Source organism: Thalassophryne amazonica, chromosome 1 (genome assembly GCF_902500255.1).
Source record: "Thalassophryne amazonica chromosome 1, fThaAma1.1, whole genome shotgun sequence".
NCBI classification, from domain to species: Eukaryota; Metazoa; Chordata; class Actinopteri; order Batrachoidiformes; family Batrachoididae; genus Thalassophryne; species Thalassophryne amazonica.
This window is the reverse complement of record NC_047103.1, coordinates 150,296,769-150,319,192: the sequence shown is the minus strand read 5'-3', so window position 1 is coordinate 150,319,192 and position 22,424 is coordinate 150,296,769. Positions and strand designations below refer to the sequence as shown.

General features: G+C 41.5%; 1 protein-coding gene across 5 annotated transcripts in view; it reads right to left on the bottom strand.

The window, feature by feature from the left end:
* Positions 1 to 94: 94 nt before the first annotated feature.
* The window catches only part of trak2 (trafficking protein, kinesin binding 2), a 36,093-nt gene continuing 13,763 nt past the window's right edge, over positions 95 to 22,424 (bottom strand). For 2 of the 5 annotated variants that reach the window (XM_034176007.1, XM_034176022.1), the window contains 14 exons: positions 17,980 to 18,039; positions 16,828 to 16,904; positions 16,618 to 16,734; positions 16,218 to 16,433; positions 15,884 to 15,962; positions 15,654 to 15,784; positions 14,595 to 14,669; positions 12,884 to 13,021; positions 11,856 to 11,935; positions 6,670 to 6,810; positions 6,232 to 6,530; positions 4,188 to 4,706; positions 3,953 to 4,052; positions 95 to 1,546 (listed from right to left, as the gene is read on the bottom strand). In XM_034176007.1, the coding sequence (XP_034031898.1) occupies positions 757 to 1,546; positions 3,953 to 4,052; positions 4,188 to 4,706; positions 6,232 to 6,530; positions 6,670 to 6,810; positions 11,856 to 11,935; positions 12,884 to 13,021; positions 14,595 to 14,669; positions 15,654 to 15,784; positions 15,884 to 15,962; positions 16,218 to 16,433; positions 16,618 to 16,734; positions 16,828 to 16,904; positions 17,980 to 18,039 (2,822 nt within the window). In that variant the 3' untranslated portion in view covers positions 95 to 756. Of the gene's footprint in view, positions 1,547 to 3,952; positions 4,053 to 4,187; positions 4,707 to 6,231; positions 6,531 to 6,669; positions 6,811 to 11,855; positions 11,936 to 12,883; positions 13,022 to 14,594; positions 14,670 to 15,653; positions 15,785 to 15,883; positions 15,963 to 16,217; positions 16,434 to 16,617; positions 16,735 to 16,827; positions 16,905 to 17,979; positions 18,040 to 18,287; positions 18,328 to 22,424 lie in introns of all 5 variants that reach the window. The other 3 variants (XM_034176030.1, XM_034176035.1, XM_034176014.1) reach the window with 2 other exon arrangements.

The following is a 22,424-nucleotide window of genomic DNA, read 5'->3' as shown; positions in this document are numbered from 1 at the left end:
GTCACTACAGTCATTGCAATACTGACAATCAGTCCACAAAGGAACCTGGCAGTATGGTGCTTATGTGTTTGCTGTTTGTCTTACACTCAAAAAAAAAAAAAAAAATTAAAGCGAAGAGAACCCTCTCTTCAGTTTATGTCCCAAAACCTTCCGCTGTGCTCCTGGTGGTCCATGATGACAAACATATGGGTAGCATCATGGTATATGGCCAAAGACTAAAGCTTTATTGCAACACTACAGAACAAGTCCTCGACACTCAAAGACTCTGTACACTCATTTTCCCTCTTTTCTCCAGTCAAACATTTCCTTTCTATTCTTGCACAATTATCCACGCACAGTCCGTGCTTTTTCTTCCATTTACACACCAAACGAGTCGTAACACTCTTATGAGAACCTCCACAAACCCTCGTTCACTTCCATGTTGTCATTTCTTCTTCACCAGCTGCCTGTGCTTGAGCATCCAGAGCCTTATAGGAAACATACAGAACCTAAATAAGGTTTTCAAGCAGAATGTGAGAGGTGAGCAATGGATTTACAGGCTAAGGCCTTCATGTCGAGCATTATTACATAGACACAAAGAACACAGCCATATGTCTAAAAACAGTTCAGTCTATTTGTGCTTTAAAATGAAGTCATAAAAGGAGGGCTTGTTCTGCTCAGACTCCTCTTGTCAGACGTAGAAGGGTGCAAAGAGGGAGGAGGATAAGGAGCAGAGAGAAGAGGTTGGCGCTCACCCGGTTCATCCACCCCGTCTCCTCAGCGTTGAGCTGAATTTGGCAGGGCGTTGCAGACAGAGGCAAGTCGACGGCGTCGTTCTTTGACATTTCCCCACGATGATGGAGGAAGATCCAGGGATGTGGGGTGAGGAGGCGGCGCTGCAGTGTGTAGCCTCCCTGCTCGGGCACCAATCATGGCCGGGAGGCTCTGGTTACGCCTGAGACCATCCAAAAGGCTTCCTCCACCTGCTGACACAAAAGTGGAAGAATCCTGACGTGGTGGTGAAGCTTCACAGTCTGGACCCTGCAGCACTTTAGTGAACCCCAGTCGGTGCAGCCTCTCCACCAAGCTGATGCTGACTGGGTCGGCCTTAGGATGGCCAGATTTGGAGGATGAGGTGAATGATGGAGTATCTTGTGTGGGACTTGGTAGGTCAGGATGCGGGGCTCGGCCCAGGTTCAAGCCATAAACATCCTGGAGGAAGAGCTCTGCGGGACGCGAGGCTAGGAAGTTGTCAGCTGGCTGCTGGCGGGTCTCTGGGGGCACTGGGGAAGGAGCGGGTGTGTGGGAGGGGGAGTTGGGAGGTGTGCTTGGAAGTAGGCAGAAGAGGGGTTTCCGGTGGGTGGGTCTAGGTGAAGGAGGAGGACTCTCAGTGGAGACTTGTGCAGAAATGCCCTTTTCCAGTATCAGCTTGGCCAGGCCACAGGGAGGAGCAGGGGTGCGTCGAGGAGGGAAGGAATCACCCAGACTCAGTCTGCAGGGAGTCACCGGTGTACTCGGACCTGTCCTCATGGAACTGGGTGTGTTGGCCAAGACGGACGCCTGAGAACTAAACAAAACGAAGAAGATGACAAAGACAGCCTGTTTGCAAGAAGCCCAGTATATTTTCAATCATCCAAAACTAAGTAAAAACATTAGACATCTAAAACTGGAATTATGATAAAAGTAAATTGGAGACCACTTCTGTGAAGAACTCATACCCCCAAAATATTAGAACAACATGGCTGAGTTGTGTTTATGCTATTCTGAAAACTTTCGGGTTTGAGATTAATGGAAGAATATGAAAATACAATTTAGAATTTCATCTTTTATTTCCTGGTATTTACATCTACTAGACATAAAAGATAACAAAAATACTGCAACAGAAGATTCTTAAATTTGAGGAAATAAAATAAATAATTTGGTTGCATAGCGCTTGCTTGCAATAGAGAAGTTTCACCAAATAATTTTTTTTATGCGTTTCCAGCAAACATTCAATTGTGTTTCAGGGTAGTTGTTTTTCCCCCTCAGTCTTCTTTTCAGATGAAATACATGCTCAGTTAAGGTCTAGTGACTGGTTTGGTCAGTCTAGATCCTTCTACTTCCCCCTCCTGATGATGCCTTTTGTTGAATTGGCAGTGTGTTCTGGATCATTATCTTGTTGTGTGATGAAGCTCCTCCAGACTACTTTGGACACATTTCTCTAAAAATATTCCTAAATTAATTCTGCTACTACCAACATGAGTTGCTGCCAACATCACCAATAAAGACTAATGAGCTTCTTCCAGAAGCAGCCATGGTGCGACCTCCACCGTGTCTCACAGATGAGCTTGTTTTGGCTTATGAGGAAATACTTGCTTCCTCCTCACTTTGGACTCTCATCTCGAATACTTTGCAAATTCCAATCCATTGTCACTGACCGAACAGTCCCCCGCTTTTTGCATCTGCGCATGCGTCATTAGCTGCGGTTCATGGATTAAAACCCCGTTTCTGCTTAAAACTACACTCCCGTCATCATCTATCTCAGCGACAGATATCTGAAGCTTTTGTACAACAATCATTTCCACATAAATTCAGCATTATTTCATCACAAAGGACAGATGAAGCAATCAGAGCACCGCAGCTAAATGAGCTGCTAGCTGATGTGTTCACTGTGCATCAGTCATTTCAAAGCGTCACGGAATTTTGCCTCATTTCTGCTTAAAACGGCCTTGTTTCTGCTTAAATCTGATTTAAGTGGTTTTACCTTTATCATCTGATGGTTAATAATCACATTAATCCATCTGATTGCTTTGGGTGAAGAGCCTCCGTCTCAGAAATGCTGCTGTGGTCCGAAATGACACATGCGCAGATGCAAAAGGCGGACCAATTTTTTAGGGGAAGACTGTTCGGTCTGCGACACCGGCTTTCCAATTGGGGCTGCTGATCAGTGGCTTACATCATGCGATATGGCCTCAGTATTTGCACTCCTGAAGATTCCTTTGACTGGTGGATCGGTGATGTGGTCCCTGATTTCTTGTACTCATGTTTTATCTTTACAGCTCTCAAGATCTCTCTGTCAGTAGTTGTTGTTGTTTACCTTGGTTGACCCATTTATTGTCTGTTGGTCAACACACCAGTGGTTTCTTTCTTTTTCACATTTCAAATTGCTGTACTGGCTATGTTCAGTCTTTCACTAGATCATCAGCTTCAGAATGCCTCACTTCTCACCAGTTCTCTGGACTTCTTAGCGGCTGGTCCTCTTTAAGAACACATGCAGTCTAAAACCAAAGGCAGGCATTCAATACTAATTTTAAAACAAATATCAAAAGCCATGGCTGGATCACAGGAAACACCTGTTAGTCATTCATTCATCTTCTACTGCTTAGTGCAGTTATGGGTCACGGGGGGCTGGAGCCTATCCCAGCAGTCATAGAGCGAAAGGCGGGGGTACACCCAGTACAGGACGCCAGTCTGTCGCAGGGCCATAAACAGACAAACAAACACAGACACACCTACGGACAATTTTAAAGATTCCAATCCACCTAACCTGCATGTCTTTGGATGTGGGAGGAAACCGGAGCACCCGGAGGAAACCCACGCAAACACGGGGAGAACATGCAAACTCCACACAGAAAGGCCACGGGAATTGAACCCACGACCTTCTCACTGTGAGGCAACAGTGCTAACCACTAAGTCACCGTGTTGCCCACACCTGTTAGTCACATCTCCAAATATTTTTTCATCCAAAATGTTGGAGATCTGAAACATGGGGTGTAGCTGTTTAATTTAGATTGTTTTACACATCTAGATATAGAAAATAAAAGCTGAAATTTTAAGTCATTTTAAGTCAAGATAGCTGAAAAGACTAATCTCAGTGTCTTTACATCATAACATTTCACAGTATATTTTTGATATCTAAAATTTCATTGTCATACTTCATGTTCTGTCATTCATTATGGCTAATAATGGTTAAAAAATGCAACTGAGTTCCTACCTGGGGGTGACCTGTGTGACATCACTAGGGTGCAGGATGTGGCACGTAGTGATGGTGTAGGTAGAGAAGGTGGAGCTCTGATACTTCCCTGGGTTTTGGACTGAACACAGAATGAAGAAAACTGTGAGAGACTGAACACAAAATGTACATTAACTTCAAATCTCATGTAGAATATATTGAATATTGTAGACTTTCTGTTTAAATAGTCAGGTGTTTCACCAAAAATTCAAATTACCAGAGGAAAATGATGCCGAGGTGCTAATCTGGATTTGTGACTGGTCTTTCACTGGAGATGCTCCTGGAATGGGTGAAGACAATACACCGGATCTCTCTGTGACATCACAGGGTCCAGGTGTCACACTGAGGTTAGATCTCAATGAAGAGAAAGTAGATGGCTTAGGTGATGTCGGCAGGGAGGGGGAGAGAGGCGGAACTGGGATGGGTGACACAGATTGTTTCCTGTCTTTCCTCTCTTCGGGTGTAGATGAACAGTCCACTTTGAAGGTGATGCCAAAGTCATCACCTTCCTCATCCTCCTCTTCCTTACTGTGCTCTGACACACCCTTCTCCAGGGCAGCAATCCTTCTCTCGCTACGTTCTTCATTTTCCTCATCCTCTTCCATGTCACTGAGGTGGTAGACGGCATCCTGAGTCAGTGGACGGAAACCCTTAGTTACCACTCCAGGGTGGGGGTCCAGGATGGTGGCTAGGTGCGGTTTGGCTAGTTGCTGCCAGTGGTGAAGCGTGAGTGAACCTGTAAGGCAATTTCTTGAAAGTGTGAAAATCATTCATTTGATTTTGCACATTTTGAATCACAACCCACAGCTAACATCCACTTCTTATCAACAGGCACAGACAAGGTTCGTGTTGCATCATCACTGCTGAATAAGTTATGTTAGCGTCTTAGCAAAGCACACCCAACTGCTAGCATTGGTTAGCAAGCTAGTTAATGACTGTAGCTTGCTGGTTGTAGGTAGTACTGCATTGTCAGGATTATGAGTACAAGTTGCATTAATTATTGAAATACATATTTCACAAGAATTTAAGAATAAAACATTTTCTAACAATTTGAAACACTAGCCTAAAGATCAAAGACTAAGTATCTTAAATGTTGTGTTTCTCATTCCCACTGTACCTTCTACACAGTGATTTTTGTGTACTGTTCACTGACGGGAATAAGGCAGTTAAAATAAACACCATTATTAACCCGTTTATGCCCAGATTTTTTTTAAATATATATATATATATATATAAAATTGGAAAAAGTTGCATTAGTGCCTTTGAGATTTTTTATTGTGAGTAGAAAATGACAGTGATACACTTCCGCGACAGTTGTTTCCAGTGGGGCAAAATGGGTTAACAGCATCATTTTTTTCAGTAACAGGTAATCTAACTAATTACGGTTTTCATTGTTACAACGCTGTTATCGTTACTGACAGCAAAATGCAGCACGTTACTATAATATTGAAGCCGTTTTCATCCGCAGACTCTCAGCAGAGCTGTAAAGATTTCCTTTTATTTTCTTTGGTGGGAGGTGGGGAGGGAGGGTTGAGACAACCACATAAGTGGTGGTGATTGGCTAAGAAAGAGTAAAATGTCAACCAGAGGCAGAGTTCAGGACAAATACAAACACGCATGCACGCACGCACGCACACGCACACATCGTATATATTCTGCTTTGTGTATTTATAAGAATTTTTGCGAGCTGGAGAAACGCACAATAATTCTAATATGCTTGTACTTAAATGCACTTGTGCAAATGGCAAATAAACTACTCTAAAGGTCTGATGAGGAAAAACAAACAGAATTATGATGTTCTTCTGTCAGCGGGTGCAATAACGGTTTGGCCGGAGTGAAGCTGTGCACTCTCAAGAGTACCACTTCAGTTTGTTTCTACTGAGGCTCAATGTGTTTTGGATTGAAACTATTTACTGTCAGGAATACTTCAGTCCAGTCCTTTCTGTTGATATTCCTATGATTATCATATTCTTCTTTTTATTATTATTACGTACACTGTGAAGCCAGAGAAACCGCCAGCTGCTTAAGGAGCGTCAGGTGTTGTTCATTTAGGTGTTGTAGCCCGTCAACTGTGTCAATCAGTTTTTGTTGTTTTTAATGGGTTTGTTTGTCCCCCACCTACTTCAAATACAATGCATGAAAAAACAAAAAAAACATACAGCTGTTGGCACATTTTTCAGTTGATCAAATTCACCGTAACTGCTAAAAGGTGAAAAGTGTGAGAACAGCATGACAGCTTTATCGTCATTTTAAAACTTTACCTTCCATGGGCTTAACGATCTGAAGCTTCTCAGGCAGGAAGGTCTTGAAAACATTTGCGCCGATGGAGAAATCTGACAGATTGGTGAAGGAGGAGACCGAACTCCCCACTGGTGAGCTGCAGACGCTGCCCTCTCCCTCTGTCTCCGCCCCTGCCCGGAACTGCAGCTTCCTTTCTTGCTCTGCCTGGAAGAACTGATGCTCAGACAGAAAGTTCTGTTGTCTCAGTGACAGACAATGGAGGGCTTTATTGAGGTCATTTCCTCCAGGAGATGCTGCTTGGCTGAGTTGCACCTCCTCTCTAAAAAAAAAAAAAAAAAAAGAAAGAAAAAAAAAACGTAGGGAAGCAATAATCGTGCAAATGTTCAAGACTGCACTAACAGAATGCCTGGAGATGCAAGAAAATAGAAACCAGCTTATTTGGAGTGTCTGTAACATACTCCTGAGCAGACTGGAAGGGCTGTGCAGTCATCACCAAGGAGCTCTGTCCTGAACCAGGGATAGGAGGGGCTGCCGAAGCGGCTCTTGATACCGAGGTGTTGACAGAGCGAACAGTTTGGAAGATTCGTTTCTGGGCAAGTCTATATGGACCAGAAGCCAAAGATTGGAGACAAATCAATAGGAGAAGACAAGAATGACTATAAGGCATGAAAAGAATTCATCCACATGGTCTCAGGCTGCATTAATTATTGTAGTACAGCATCTAGAATGAACAGTGTATTACAAAGACCAGGTGAAACAGAGCAAAAGAGGCATAAGTTAAATAGAACGTTGATTAAAATTTCCTGGTTCTGCTTCTTCATACAGATATACAGTACACCAAAGTGTAAATGGTTTTAAGTTATTCCACACAAGTTTCATTAAAATCGATTCATTAGCAAACGTGTCCCATCTTGCAATGTTAAATATGTTTTGAAATTTCCTGGCTCTGTGCCTTCATCCATTTGCACTCCAAATGTTTAGTTATGATGTCACAGCTCACAAAGTAAAATAAATAAAACAATTTTTTTTGCCACACCAATTTTTTTGAAGAGAAGAAGGGGATATAAATAGAAGGGGAATATTTCAAAAGAACAAACGACCTTGAACTACTTATGGCATTGACCTATACAGTCGATGATAGCAACATCGACTTGTGTGAGGGATGCCAGGAAGCACATGGTGACAACCAATCGGAGTAGAGAAAGGCACGGTGACATCATCTAGTTGTTCACTTGAAAAGAAAAAAAAAATCCCAGATATATTATGTAAAACCTAGAAAGAAATAAACACTTCAAAATCTAAAAATGCTGTTTTGTGTAAATGATTAACACTTCTGAAGTAACCTACAAGACATCTCATGGATGTCGGCGTGCACGCTACGTGTGTGCACATCACCTGGGGTCAAAGGTACAGTAGTGTTCAGAATAACAGTAGTGCTATGTGACTAAAAAGATTAGTCCAGGTTTTGAGTATATTTCTTATTGTTACATGGGAAACAAGGTACCAGTAGATTCAGTAGATTCTCACAAATTCAACAAGACCAAGCATTCATGATGTGCACACTCTTAAGGCTATGAAATTGGGCTATTAGTAAAAAAAAAGTAGAAAAGGGGGTATTCACAATAACAGCAGTGTGGCATTCAGTCAGTGAGTTTGTCAATTTTGTGGAACAAACAGGTGTGAATCAGGTGTCCCCTATGTAAGGATGAAGCCAGCACCTGTTGAACATGCTTTTCTCTTTGAAAGCCTGAGGAAAATGGGACGTTCAAGACATTGTTCAGAAGAACAGCGTAGTTTGATTAAAAAGTTGATTGGAGAGGGGAAAACTTATACACAGGTGCAAAAAAGTATAGGCTGTTCATCTACAATGATCTCCAATGCTTTAAAATGGGAAAAAAAGAAAAAAAAAAAAGACGCGTGGAAGAAAACGGAAAACAACCATCAAAATGGATAGAAGAATAACCAGAATGGCAATGGCTCACCCATTGATCAGCTCCAGAATGATCAAAGACAGTCTGGAGTTACCTGTAAGTGCTGTGACAGTTAGAAGATGCCTGTGTGAAGCTAATTTATTTGCAAGAATCCCCCACAAAGTCCCTCTGTTAAATAAAAGACATGTGCAGAAGAGGTTACAATTTCCCAAAGAACATCAACTGGCCTAAAGAGAAATGGAGGAATATTTTGTGGACTGATGAGAGTAAAATTGTTCTTTTTGGGTCCAAGGGCCACAGACAGTTTGTGAGATGACCCCCAAACTCTGAATTCAAGCCACAGTTCACAGTGAAAACAGTAAAGCATGGTGGTGCAAGCATCATGATATGGGCATGTTTCTCCTACTTTGGTGTTGGGCCGATATCAAATCAAATCAAATCAATTTTATTTATATAGCGCCAAATCACAACAAACAGTTGCCCCAAGGCGCTTTATATTGTAAGGCAAAAGCCATACAATAATTACAGAAAAACCCCAACAGTCAAAACGACCCCCTGTGAGCAAGCACTTGGCGACAGTGGAAAGGAAAAACTCCCTTTTAACAGGGAGACATGTCTTCCACCTGATGGATGGATGAAATAAAATCATAAACAGCTGCCCACCTTCATATTAGTGTTAGCTATTGAAATAGCAATGACAGGGAGATATCTAATGCCTTCTATGTAGGCAGCTACGGGACAAAATATAAAACAGAATGAGAAAGTAAAACTGGAATTACAGAACAGACGGTAAGTGCGGCTTGAGATGATAACACTTTTTTGTCTGTACTGCAAATTAGCGATGGCAAACTGAAAAACAATATTAGGAACATTTCGATACATTTCTGGTATTGAAACATAATTAAACTTAAAGTGAGTGAATTGGGATCCCAGTGTTCTGATTTATAAACAATACTTAAGTCAAATAAAAATAAGCTATTTATTTATTATTTATGAAAAGGCTTGCAGTCAATTCGTGGTCTGTACGTGCACTAGCATGTACGGTGCTTGTAAAGTTAAAAAACCTGAATAAAAACCTACCTACCAGTAGTGTCCTGTGTTTATAGTATCCTACATCCTTTATAAGGTGAAGACAAACTCTGAGGAAAATGTGCTGAAGAGCTTTTTTTTTTATATCGCATACCAGGTACCATGGATCAGTTTGGATATGTCAAAATACTTGAAGAGGTCATGTTGCCTTATGCTGAAGGACATGCCCTTGAAATGGGTGTTTCAATAAGACAATGACCCTAAGCACACTAGTAAACGAGCAAAATCTTGGTTCCAAACCAACAAAATTAATGTTTTGGAGTGACCTGCCCAATCCCCAGGACCTAAATCCAATTGAGAACTTGTGGGGTGACATCAAAAAAGCTGTTTCTGAAGCAAAACCAAGAAATGTGAATGAATTGTGGAATGTTGTTAAAGAATCTTGGAGTGGAATAACAGCTGAAAGGTGCCACAAGTTGGTTGACTCCATGCCTCGCAGATGTGAAGAAATCATGAAAAACTGTGGTTATACAACTAAATACTAGTTTAGTGATTCACAGGATTGCTAAAAAAGCAGTTTGAACATAATAGTTTTGAGTTTGTAGTGTCAACAGCAGATGCTATTATTACTATGAACACCCCCTTTTCTACTTTTTTTTTTTTTTTTTACTAATAGCCCAATTTCATAGCCTTAAGAGTGTGCATATCATGAATGCTTGGTCTTGTTGGATTTGTGAGAATCTACTGAATCTACTGGTACCTTGTTTCCCATGTAACAATAAGAAATATACTCAAACCCTGGATTAATCTTTTTAGTCACATAGCTTTACTATTATTCTGAACACTACTGTAACTTCTGGTCATTTCAAAAGCTCATGGATGCGCACACGCACTTACTCCTGCAGATGGCATTATATAAAGAAAACATTCATTACAGAATCCCTCCCAGCTAAATACACTCAACAAAAATATAAACGCAACACTTTTGGTTTTGCTCCCATTTTGTATGAGATGAACTCAAAGATCTAAAACTTTTTTCCACATACACAATATCACTATTTCCTCAAATATTGTTCACAAACCAGTCTAAATCTGTGATAGTGAGCACTTCTCCTTTGCTGAGATAATCCATCCCACCTCACAGGTGTGCCATACCAAGATGCTGATTAGACACCATGATTAGTGCACAGGTGTGCCTTAGACTGTCCACAATAAAAGGCCACTCTGAAAGGTGCAGTTTTGTTTCTTGGGGGGGATACCAGTCAGTATCTGGTGTGACCACCATTTGCCTCATGCAGTGCAACACATCTCCTTCACATAGAGTTGATCAGGTTGTCACTTGTGGCCTGTGGAATGTTGGTCCACTCCTCTTCAATGGCTGTGCGAAGTTGCTGGATATTGGCAGGAACTGGTACACGCTGTCGTATACGCCGGTCCAGAGCATCCCAAACATGCTCAATGGGTGACATGTCCAGTGAGTATGCCGGCCATGCAAGAACTGGGACATTTTCAGCTTCCAAGAATTGTGCACAGATCCTTGCAACATGGGGCCGTGCATTATCCTGCTGCAACATGAGGTGATGTTCTTGGATGTATGGCACAACAATGGGCCTCAGGATCTCGTCACGGTATCTCTGTGCATTCAAAATGCCATCAATAAAATGCACCTGTGTTCTTCGTCCATAACAGACGCCTGCCCATACCATAACCCCACCACCACCATGGGCCACCGATCCACAACATTGACATCAGAAAACCGCTCACCCATACGACGCCACACACGCTGTCTGCCATCTGCCCTGGACAGTGTGAACCGGGATTCATCCGTGAAGAGAACACCTCTCCAACGTGCCAAAAGCCAGCGAATGTGAGCATTTGCCCACTCAAGTCGGTTACGACGACGAACTGGAGTCAGGTCGAGACCCCGATGAGGACGAAGAGCATGCAGATGAGCTTCCCTGAGACGGTTTCTGACAGTTTGTGCAGAAATTCTTTGGTTATGCAAACCGATTGTTTCAGCAGCTGTCCAAGTGGCTGTTCTCAGACGATCTTGAACATGCTGGATGTGGAGGTTGCGGTTGTGAGGCTGGTTGGATGTACTGCCAAATTCTCTGAAACGCCTTTGGAGATGGCTTATGGTAGAGAATGAACATTCAATACACGAGCAACAGCTCTGGTTGACATTCCTGCTGTCAGCATGCCAATTGCACGCTCCCTCAAATCTTGCGACATCTGTGGCATTGTGCTGTGTGATAAAACTGCACCTTTCAGAGTGGCCTTTTATTGTGGGCAGTCTAAGGCACACCTGTGCACTAATCATGGTGTCTAATCAGCATCTTGGTATGGCACACCTGTGAGGTGGGATGGATTATCTCAGCAAAGGAGAAGTGCTCACTATCACAGATTTAGAGTGGTTTATGAACAATATTTGGAGGGGAAATGGTGATATTGTGTATGTGGAAAAAGTTTTAGATCTTTGAGTTCATCTCATACAAAATGGGAGCAAAACCAAAAGTGTTTATATTTTTGTTGAGTATATGTTCTCTTCATTAAAATGAGCTGTAATTTTGAAACATTTAAAAAATAAACAGACACTGTAATGTTTGGCTTTCAGTAGAAACTAAATGTTGTTAGTTTTGTGAAATTTGGAAGGCCGTACAGCTTTAAGATAAAGGCTTTCTAACCTTTGGTCCTGAAATGCGATCTCTTCTTCCACACTCAGCTGTCTCCTCATTGTACCCTCGATCTCTGCGGCCAAAGAGTCCTGCAAACAAATGTACTATTATGTGATCCCCAGGTTGAATCAAGCAAAATCAGAAAATATTAAATGACATATTCTGACAGTTGAATAATAAGTGGTAAGAAGTTGAGACATTCCTCTTTCCAATAAACTCGCCAACATGTGCTTAAGTAGCCTTAACATTTAAAAGAAAATTCTTCCACAATAACTGTTTACCACAGATATGCCAAATTTACATATTTCATAGCCAGTATAGCTGGCATTAAGGAGCCAAGAAATGGAAAGGCTTCTTTGAGTGTAATGGTATGCTCCAGTGTCTCAAACATAGATGCTTGCAATACTCAATGTAATATTTTCCATAGTTTGAGCATATATAAACTTCACAGTTTAGTGTCAATGTCTGTTGTTTGACTATAGTCCACGTCTGGGTGTCCATGACAACTGCCACAAAAAAGTTCAGGCCCCTAAGTCCAATATTTCCTGAGATATTCTACCTTGAACATGGATCTAGAAATGACAGCCTTAATTTTTGCCTAAAAAACAGCAAACCCCATGCACACTAAATTGGCCATATCTCAGAAACTACTTGGCCTACAGGCCTCAAACTTCAGATTTGTTGTTCTGAATAGGCTGGGAATATTTGATTAAAATTTGAAGAAAATCTGAGACAAAGTGCATGAGGCCCTCGTTGAATTGACATGGAATGACCCAGTTATCAAATCATATCTACATTTCTAAAGCACTTTAAAAAACCTCCAGTCCAGATAACTGAAGATTTTGTGGAAGTCGAAAATCTTGAAGTTCCTTAAATGGCTGTTTGAGATTGGCTCAAAAAGCGAGTCACTCCCCACAGACCCCCATGTTAAATTGCCAAACTTCAGAGCAGAAATTAACATATTTACGAAAATGGTTTTGGTCTCTAAAGCTAGTTTCTTTCTTCATGACAACTGTTCCGGAATGGGGAAAACTCACCATGGGGTAGAGGCCATAAGACAGATGCCTTTGCATGCCAGCAGAGGGTGTGTTTTTGTTGCGAAGTTCCTTGATTTCCTCTTGGGACTCATGGAGCATCTCTACACACTCTGCATTCCTCTCAGTTAACTCATTCAACTGCATCAAACACACATAAGAAGTTGTTACGGGCAACAACACAAACAGTGTGTGCAAAAGGTCTTACAAGTGATGCTGTATGTAGACTTGTAAAGCTATTTCATCAACAATTACAATGGCATTTAAAAAAGACATTTATTAAAGCATAATTTAAGTGTCTTAGATTAACTATTAATCAATTTGCTTGATTAGCTCAATTATAAATTTGAATTGAATAATGCACTTATTTAATGCACAAATAAATCTGAAATTATTACCAGGAATTTGGTTTAAAAATTCAGTATACTTAAGAAAAAAGCAGCAATTCAAAAGGACTAGTATTTCAATTTACAGTTGTATTCAGAAGTTTACATACACATCGTAGACATGAGTGTCACAGCAATGCTGGGCTAAGAAATTACTATTATTTTTAAACTATTCAACTAAAGGTTGTCGCTGATTTCATGGGCCAAACAGTCCAACCTACAGTCAGATGCCAAAAAAAACAACTTCTTTGCCCACAATGACCATCTCTTAAAAATTAGATCAATGCCAGGAAACAAACAAATTTATTGAATTCTACCTCCTGAATCTTGGTGATAGCTATCACCAGCATGTGGTCAAGGTGGAACTTGCTAAGAGACATCCAACCATATTTTGTGTGTGCTGTATTTTTGTGACTACACGTTGATTTTAGAAAACGCAAAATAAATTAAAGCTTGACCACTAAATTAATGGACTTTTATCCTCCTTAATCATTCTGCACCACAAAAAGAACACGTCAGGTCTGGGATCATGTGCTCCAGCCATCACACTATGAAACCACTTTGAGTCCTGGATGGCAACCAACCAGGCAGACAACCGGTCCATCCCTACCTCCTTAGAGTAGCCATTTATATACCACAGCCAGGTAAAATGTAATAGTACCTTTGGCTTTTTACAGTTGCTGCATTCTCAACACTGAAGAGGCACCTGCACGCTGAGTCATGTCAGACAAATCCAGCACATGGCCAAAATGTCGTAGTTGATGCTCCCTCCAAGTGATACTTCTCATCTGAGTCTCTTAGTAACTGTTCACAAAGTCATCCCAGTGGAACCCCCGGATCACACAAAGAGACATTTACCAAAGAATTATAAGTCCTGCATTCAAGGTGTAGATTGTTTCTGCAAAGCCCATAGCATCATTTGCGAAATGAAGGAAAGAAAACTTTTCCTCCCCAAACAAGGCACCTAAACCAGTGGTTTTCATGACCCGACCCAATAAGTAGTCCACATAAGTAATTAGCAGTGCAGGGGATCACATCTCTGACAGATGCAAGTATTCCCTACACATCACGGCTCCTACTCTGCAAAGCACCTGTGGATATCTTGTTAGTGATCCTCAAATTCTCAGGATGTCCCAGAGAGTAGCCAGTCAGCACAATGAAAGAGTTTCCAATGACGTAAATCATGCAAAAATACTGACCGTTCTTTACAGTTAACTTCTAAAATCTCGAACTCTGAATAAATTAAATGAGTCCAATTTTACTTACACCCAAGACAAAGGTATTACAGGCCCAACTGTATGTGCATGAGTCACCATATTAAAAGTCACCTCTGCTGTGAGCTGTCTCTGAGCATCTTTGGATGCCTGCAGGTGGATCCTGAGTTCTTCTTTTTCCAGTGCCAACTACGAAAGAAAACATTGATTAAAAAACTAACCCACATGCCAAGTTACACAATAAATGTATTCTCTTGTATACTATCATTAGACCTGGAGCCATCGGGACACCACCTGGGGCTGGGAGACACGTCAGGTTTCTATTTTTCAAGGTGGGGAAAACAATTTGTAATTGAAACCCTCCCAAAACTTACATCCTAGGCTAGTAAACAAACAACTACACCTGCCATGATGGAGCTAACCTACTGCACCTAAAACATTCATAAAACTGTTTTGGTACATTTCATGACAAGTTTCCTACTGCTGTTACGATTAACTTATTGTTGTGCTGGACCATAATGTTCCTATGTTCAGTCACATGACAGTGACCCAGATAAATATTGTTGATTGATACAGCAGCCTATTAAACATATGGTACAGCTTATTTCAGAAATCAGGACTTATGCAAATTACAGCACAGCTCTGCATGACTGCAGAGCTGGTAAATGTACAGACTTGCGAGTTTGTTTTGCTTTTGGCTTCCTCACGTTACTGGAGATCACCACAGTGGATCCAGTGCAGGTCTGCAATGAGATTTAGCACATGTTTTCCTGAAGCAACTCCAGTACTACTTAGAGAAACACAGTTACATCTCATGGTATTCCTGAGTGGTCAAACAGGCAAGTAATAATCAGGACTTACTCTGCTTCACTTCTGAGATCTGACATGGTCAGGTGTGCTCAGAGCAGAGTGGCTGCAAATTTACAGACTGGCCAGTAATTCTGCATAATGATCGGACTTCTGAGGGTAATAACAATAATAATAAGTCAATATTATCAACACTGCTTCTGTTAGCTGTACAAAACATAATGCACATAATGGGGTGCAGTGATTAAAGCTCACTAATTTGTGCTCCAATTGTCTTGTTCTTTTTATAATCATAGCTGTTCACACATCACACTCAACTATAATCTATTCCAGTAACTATGTAAGCCCTGCTTTGCTGTTTCTCACCTCCTTTACTCTGTGTTGGAGCTCTACGATTTGGGAGAGCAGCTGAGCGATCTCTTCTTGGTGTCTGAGCAGCTCCTCACTCTTTTGAGACAGTTCGTCTGTCAGAGAGACCATCTGGCTGTTGGACTCACCTAGAAATAAACACACCCGTACAGGCTGCAGTTAAAATGAGCACGACAAGCCAAACGCTGTGCTGTTGTGAGCTTATGTTATGTGCGCTTCTCACTTACGGAGCTCCTTAACACAGTCGCTCACGAGCTGCTGCTCCTTCTCCTCATAGGTTATGGTGTCTCTCTTCAGTTGACTGGCCTGGAGTGGAGACAGACTTGGCACATTACCCAACAAATTCACACAACCATCTGTGGTTAACCGCTACATTACATCTGCCCAATATTAAATGCACCAACAGGAAAAAGCTGCCAATCCTTTGTGGCTGATGCAGACAGTCATTAAGTAATGTTACAAGCTTTGCATGCCAAGAGTACTAAACAGTTATATCATTTTCTGTTGCAATATCCACAGAGTTCATTAAGTCTAAACTCACACTGTGTCATGCATACACACCTCAGACCTCAGTGCCAGGTTCTCCTCCTCCAGTTCCTGCAGTTTGCTCTGCAAAGACTCCAGCTGGTTGAGAGCAGCGGCTGTGACGGCAGTTACCCCCGGTGCTTGTGGCAGCGGCGTGGGGATGCTGGAATCGGTCTCGCTTTCCTCAGAGGCATTGGCGACCATCCGCAGTAAGTCATCTTTCTTACTGAGCACGTGCTGCAGTTGGTGAACCTGGCCAGTAACAAAGGTTTGAGAATTTTGATTAGCATGTATGCAAATGTGATTCTGTGGGTTCCCAATATCGGATCTTATTGCAATCTATTTAATGTATTGAAAACCTTTAATCATATTGGTAATTTTGAACAAATTAAATGCTCAATATCCCAACTAGCACATGAGTGTTCAGGTAGGCTACCTGGTCCAGAGCCTGTGCTAGCTGCTCCTCTAAAGCCTCATTGCGCTCCTGCAGCAGGTGGTTCCTCTTAAGAAGTGACTGACCAATTCGAGCCGCCAGCTCCAAATCCCGGTCTCGCTGTCAAGAAAGAACACAGAGAAACCAGATTCAGTCCGAGCGGCTGCTGCTTTTAAGCAGAAAACAGGTCTACACAACTGTGTGAACGTTTACCTCGGCCAAAAGGTGTGTGACCACTTCGATGTCATTGTACACTTTGGTGATCTGCTCCACACGATCAGCACTGAGGACTGGCAAGAGAGAAAAAAAATTTCTTTAATGATTTATTTACAGAAAACAAATCATTGTGTACTTTCTACATAAAAAGATGCATTCAAAGAAATCCACAGAAAAAAAACAAACATTTAAATGGCTTCTAAAGTTTTAAAATAAAAAACACACCAAACTCATGAAACCAAATGTGTAGCATGCCAGCTTCACTTAGGAGAAAAAAAAACAAAACAAAACATTGTGACCACAAGCAACAAGCCAGTTGATCACCCATGTTTGCCCAATTTACTTCCTTGTTGTTATACTGTGCTTATAAAAAAAAAAGAAAAAAAAAAAAAGAAAAAAAGCCACACACACATACCATCAGTTTTTTTTATACAATTTTCTATTTTAAGACAAAAACAACCTTGTCTGACCTTTACTTTGGAGACCAAACATTCAACACAATCAAAACTATCCCATTTAATAATCCTATTAGCTCAACCAATAATTGGCATCACTTTTTACCAAAATTGAAGGAAGTTTAACTTTTGACCCCTGTACAAACTGAAACTGACCTTTGTCACCATTTTTGCTGTTTTTACCCCATAACCCCTGATCATTCAGTCACAGATAGTCCAAACTATACCTTTTTGGAATCTTTACGATCAGACAAATAATGTGGTGTCATTTTCAAAATGATTTAAGCATTTTTATTTTTGACCCCTGTGTAATTCTTCAATTGACCCCTACCTGGCTGCCTATTGAAAATTCAAGTGGCCAGTCGGTTTTTTCAAAAGAATAATGTCGAGTATTTGTGCCAATTGTTTCAGTTATCTGCTGCACTATAACGTTTGAGCTCACAGCTTGCATTGTGGTTGCTTGTGGTCTGAATGCATAATAAGAGCCATAACAGCCCGACGTCAAGAGAGATCACGACATGGTGCAACTATAAGATCTCTACAGTGACAGCAAACCTACAATTTGAGGCACACAAAGCAAAGAGAGTGAGAGCATGAAGAATCTAAAGTGCTCCTCTCTGAGCTGTGCTGAGGACTGAACCCCCTGCACATACAGGAGCGAATGAATACAAAGCAGACAGGGAGTAAAAGATACCTTTGGAGAGGCCCTGAGAGTCAGAGTTGGAATAAGAAGAGCGACCCAAAGTAAGATACGCTAGGAAGAGAGAGAGAGAAAAATAAGTTCAAAACAAGCAGCGAGATTATTTGAAGAAGAAAGGAAATAAAGTCAAACATATATCTGTGGGAGGAAAGAATGAATAAGTACAGCTCACTGTGGAAAAGTAACAGGGTAGAGGAAGAAAGTGAAAACTGAGGCTTCAGTAAATCAACTTCTCAACAAGAACATTAGTTTGCTGAGGGCGGGATAATCTACAGATTAAACAGTTGGCCTGCTTTAGGCACCTGAATGGGCGTCACACGTGCTGCATCACGTTCCTTCCTCCTGTTTTGGAGAAAAATGGTTACCTCTAATCACTGCTCCATCTAATAATAACAACAACAACATTTTCAGGCTTTATCGACATTTATTATCATAAAATCATGCTGTTATCTTAATTTCAAATGATTTTTTCTTGAGTCACAAATATACATAACACAAAACTAATATCCAACAGGAAAAATACAGTGGCCAAAAAGTATTTAGTCAGCCCCTGATTGTGTAAGTTCTCCTACTTAGGAAAATGAGAGAGGTCTATAATTTTCAACATGAGAGACAAAATAGGGGGGAAAAAAAAAAAAAATCCAGAAAATCACACTGTAGGATTTTTAAAGAATTTATTTGTAAATTATGGTGGAAAATAAGTATTTGGTCACCCACAAACAAGCAAGATTTCTGGCTCTCACAAACCTGTAACTTCTTCTTTAAGAAGCTTTTCTGTTCTCCACCTGTTACCTGTATTAATGGCACCTGTTGGAGCTCGTTATCTGTATAAAAGACACCTATCCACAGCCTCAAACAGTCATACTCCAAACTTAACCATGGCCAAGACTAAAGAGCTGTCGAAGGACACCAGGAGGAAAATTGTAGATGTGCACCAGGCTGGGAAGAGTGAATCTACAATAGTCAAGCATGTTGATGTGAATAAATCAACTGTGGGAGCAACTGTAAGAAAATGGAAAACATACAAGACCATTGATAACCTCCCTCGATCTGGGGCTCCACACAAGATGTCATTCCGTGGGGTCAAAATGATCATGAGAACGGTGAACAAAAATCCCAGAACTACACGGAGGGACCTGATGATGAATGACCTGCAGAGAGCTGGGACCAAAGGAACAAAGGCTACACACTACGCAGAGAGGGACTCAAATCCTGCAGTGCCAGGCGTGTCCCCCTGCTTAAGCCAGTACATGTCCAGGCCCGTCTGAAGTTTGCCAGGGAGCATACAGATGATCCAGAAGAGGATTGGGAGAATATCATGTGGTCAGATGAAACCAAAATAGAACTTTTTGGTAAAAACTCAACTCAGTCATGTTTGGAGGAAGACTAATGCTGAGTTGCATCCCAAGAACACCATATCTACTGTGAAGCATGGGGGTGGAAACATCATGCTTTGGGGCTGTTTTTCTGCAAAGGGGACAGGACGACTGATCCATGTTAAGGGAAGAATGAACGTGGCCATGTATCGTGAGATTTTAAGCCAAAACCTCCTTCCATCAGTGAGAGCATTGAAGATGCAACGTGGCTGGGTCTTCCAGCATGACAATGATCCAAAACACACCGCTTGGGCAATGAAGGAGTGGCTCCGTAAAAAGCATTTCAAGGTCCTGGAGTGGCCAAGCCAGTCTCCAGACCTCAACCTCATTGAAAATTTGTTGAGGGAGTTGAAAGTCCATGTTGCCCAGCGACAGCTCCAAAACATCACTGCTCTAGAGGAGATCTGCATGGTGGAATGGGCCAAAATACCAGCTACAGTGTGTGCAAACCTGGTGAAGACTTACAGGAAATGTTTGACCTCTGTCATTGCCAACAAAGATTATGTTACAAAGTACTGAGCTGAATTTTTGTTAGTGACCAAATACTTGTTTTCCACCATAATTTACAAATAAATTATTTAAAAAAAATCCTACAATGTGATTTCCTGGATTTTTTTTTCATTTTGTCTCTCACAGTTGAAGTGTATCTATGTTGAAAATTACAGACCTCTCTCATCTTTCTAAGTAGGAGAACTTGCACAATCAGGGACTGACTTTAAATACTTTTTACCCCACTGTACGTGAACATTTAAGAATGCATTGTGGTGCAAATGTTTGTGAACACTTAGAATGAAGGCTAGGTCGGGTCTAGGAGTATGCACTGAAGTAACCGTCTATCTGCAACAGCCAGGTGGAATGTGGCCGCCCCCTTGGTTTTCTGGACCTGCTGGGGTCTTGAACACTGAGGCATTTGTGTGCTGAATCATAAACAGAAAAAATGGAATGTGTGGCTGCAACAAAACTGATGTTACCTCAAAAATTAAAGTGATACTCCTGATTTTGGTCTCCCTATGTAATTGTTTGTTTGACACAAAATCATTCCAGTGCTACCCAAGGAGCATCTGAAGAGATCGTGATATCTAGTTATTAACATAAGTCACTGTTAGCATCCAAGTCTCGCAACCACACCGTAAGAGAGGAAGCACCAGGTTCCTAAAGACTTGGACCTTCATTCTCCTGCATCGCCAAACACCTCTCTTATGAATCTATGCACTCTACCCAGGCATCTCTCAAATTTAAACACCAGGCTCCACCTGCAGGCCATGTTACTGCTAACAATGCTTAGAATGAAGCCGACTATAAAGATATGCCTGTGAAGATGTTATGTTAGGCTATTTTTGGCCTATATGGCTTGTGTTGTGTTGCACAGAGCATCTAGTCTATTTATTTTCTTTAATATTTGTTCAAATGTTTAGCTGATTTAAGCACAGAATAATTTACCACAAATGCAGAAATGACAAGAGAAAATTTTGTTTGGAGTCAACAGGTCTGTAGATGATGTCATCAATATGGCCCTACACTTCATCCTCCAGCACCTGGACTCTGCAGGAACCTATGCCATGATCCCATTTGTGGACTTCAGTTCTACCTTCAACAGACTCATTCTGGGTGTGTTGCACTATAAGCTTTCCCTGCTGAATGTGACTGAATCCTTCTGCAGGCGGATCACAGATTTCCTGTCTGATAGGAGGCAGTAGGGAGAAGCCAGGTTCTGACTCACAGACTAACCCTGACTCAGCACCAGTTCCATCCCCAACACTGTGTTCTTTCTCCTTTGTCCTTCTCCCTATACACTAATACATGAAAATTACCACTCCACGTTCACAAATGACACCACCCTCATTGGACTCATAAATGATAGCGATGAGTCCCATTACAGGTGGGGTTGGATCTGGTGACCTGGTGCAAACTGAATAAACTGGAGCTCAGCACGTTGAAAACAGTGGAGATGGTTGTTTACTCAAGGAGAAGCAGAGCCCCACTCGTTCCATCACCCTTTGTGACTCTGCAGTAAACACTGTTGAGTCCTTTCACTTCCTGGGGATCATCATCCCCAAAGAACCCAAACGGGAGCTGAACATCAGCTCCCTCATCAAAAAAGCAAAACAGAGGATGTCCTTTCTGAGCCAGTTAGCAAAATTTATACTGCCAAAAACTGTGATGGTGCACTTCTACATCGCCATCGAGCCCGTCTTCTCCTCCGTCACCACCTGGTTCACTGCAGCCTCTGCCAAGGACAAATGCAGAGAAGGTGATAACTACACTCTCCTCAAAGTATGCCTCCAGGACTTTAAAGTGTGCAGGAAAGATTGTGACTGACCCTCCCACCTTGGTCACAAACAAACATTTCCTCTGGCAGGAGGCTGAGGTCCTTCAGAACCAAAATATCAGACCACATGAAGAGTCCGCCGCCCCATCTACAGCTGGCCTCATGAAGTAAGTAAATAAGTAAAGTTTATTTATATAGCACCTTTCAAGATAAAAATCACAAAATGCCTTGCAATGGCAATGAAATAAAAATAGAAATACAGAAATTAAAACACCAGGGACATAACATGAATTAAAAGCAAGCCTGTACAAATGGGTCTTGAACTTCTCTTTAAAAGTTTCCACAGTGTCCACAGATCTCAAACATAGTGGCAGAGCATCGACTTCAAAACACAGTCTCCTTTGGGCTTCAGTCTTGACCGAGAGACCGCCAACAGGTTCTAGTCCGAGGAGCCCAGAGGCCGCTTCGTTATATAAGGGTGCAGATGTTCACTGATGTAGACAGGCATTTAACCCTGCAGAGCTCTAAAAGTGATCAGCAGGATTTTAAACTGAAGTCTGAACTGTATGAACAAAGTCAAAGCCTCTGGGTTATTCTCTTGGACAAGTTGGCTCTAACATGAAGCCTTTTTTCTCTGAAAACATTATAATGACAGTTCAAGGTTTGCACCAGGACAGAGAATTTCCTCGTAGTTGAACTTCCTTGGAAATAAAGCTGATTCTGTTCAAAGGTTTGCCAGATTTAAGTGTTTAGTCATTTATTAAAAGATAAGGAAAAGACAAAAGGTTCCTTTT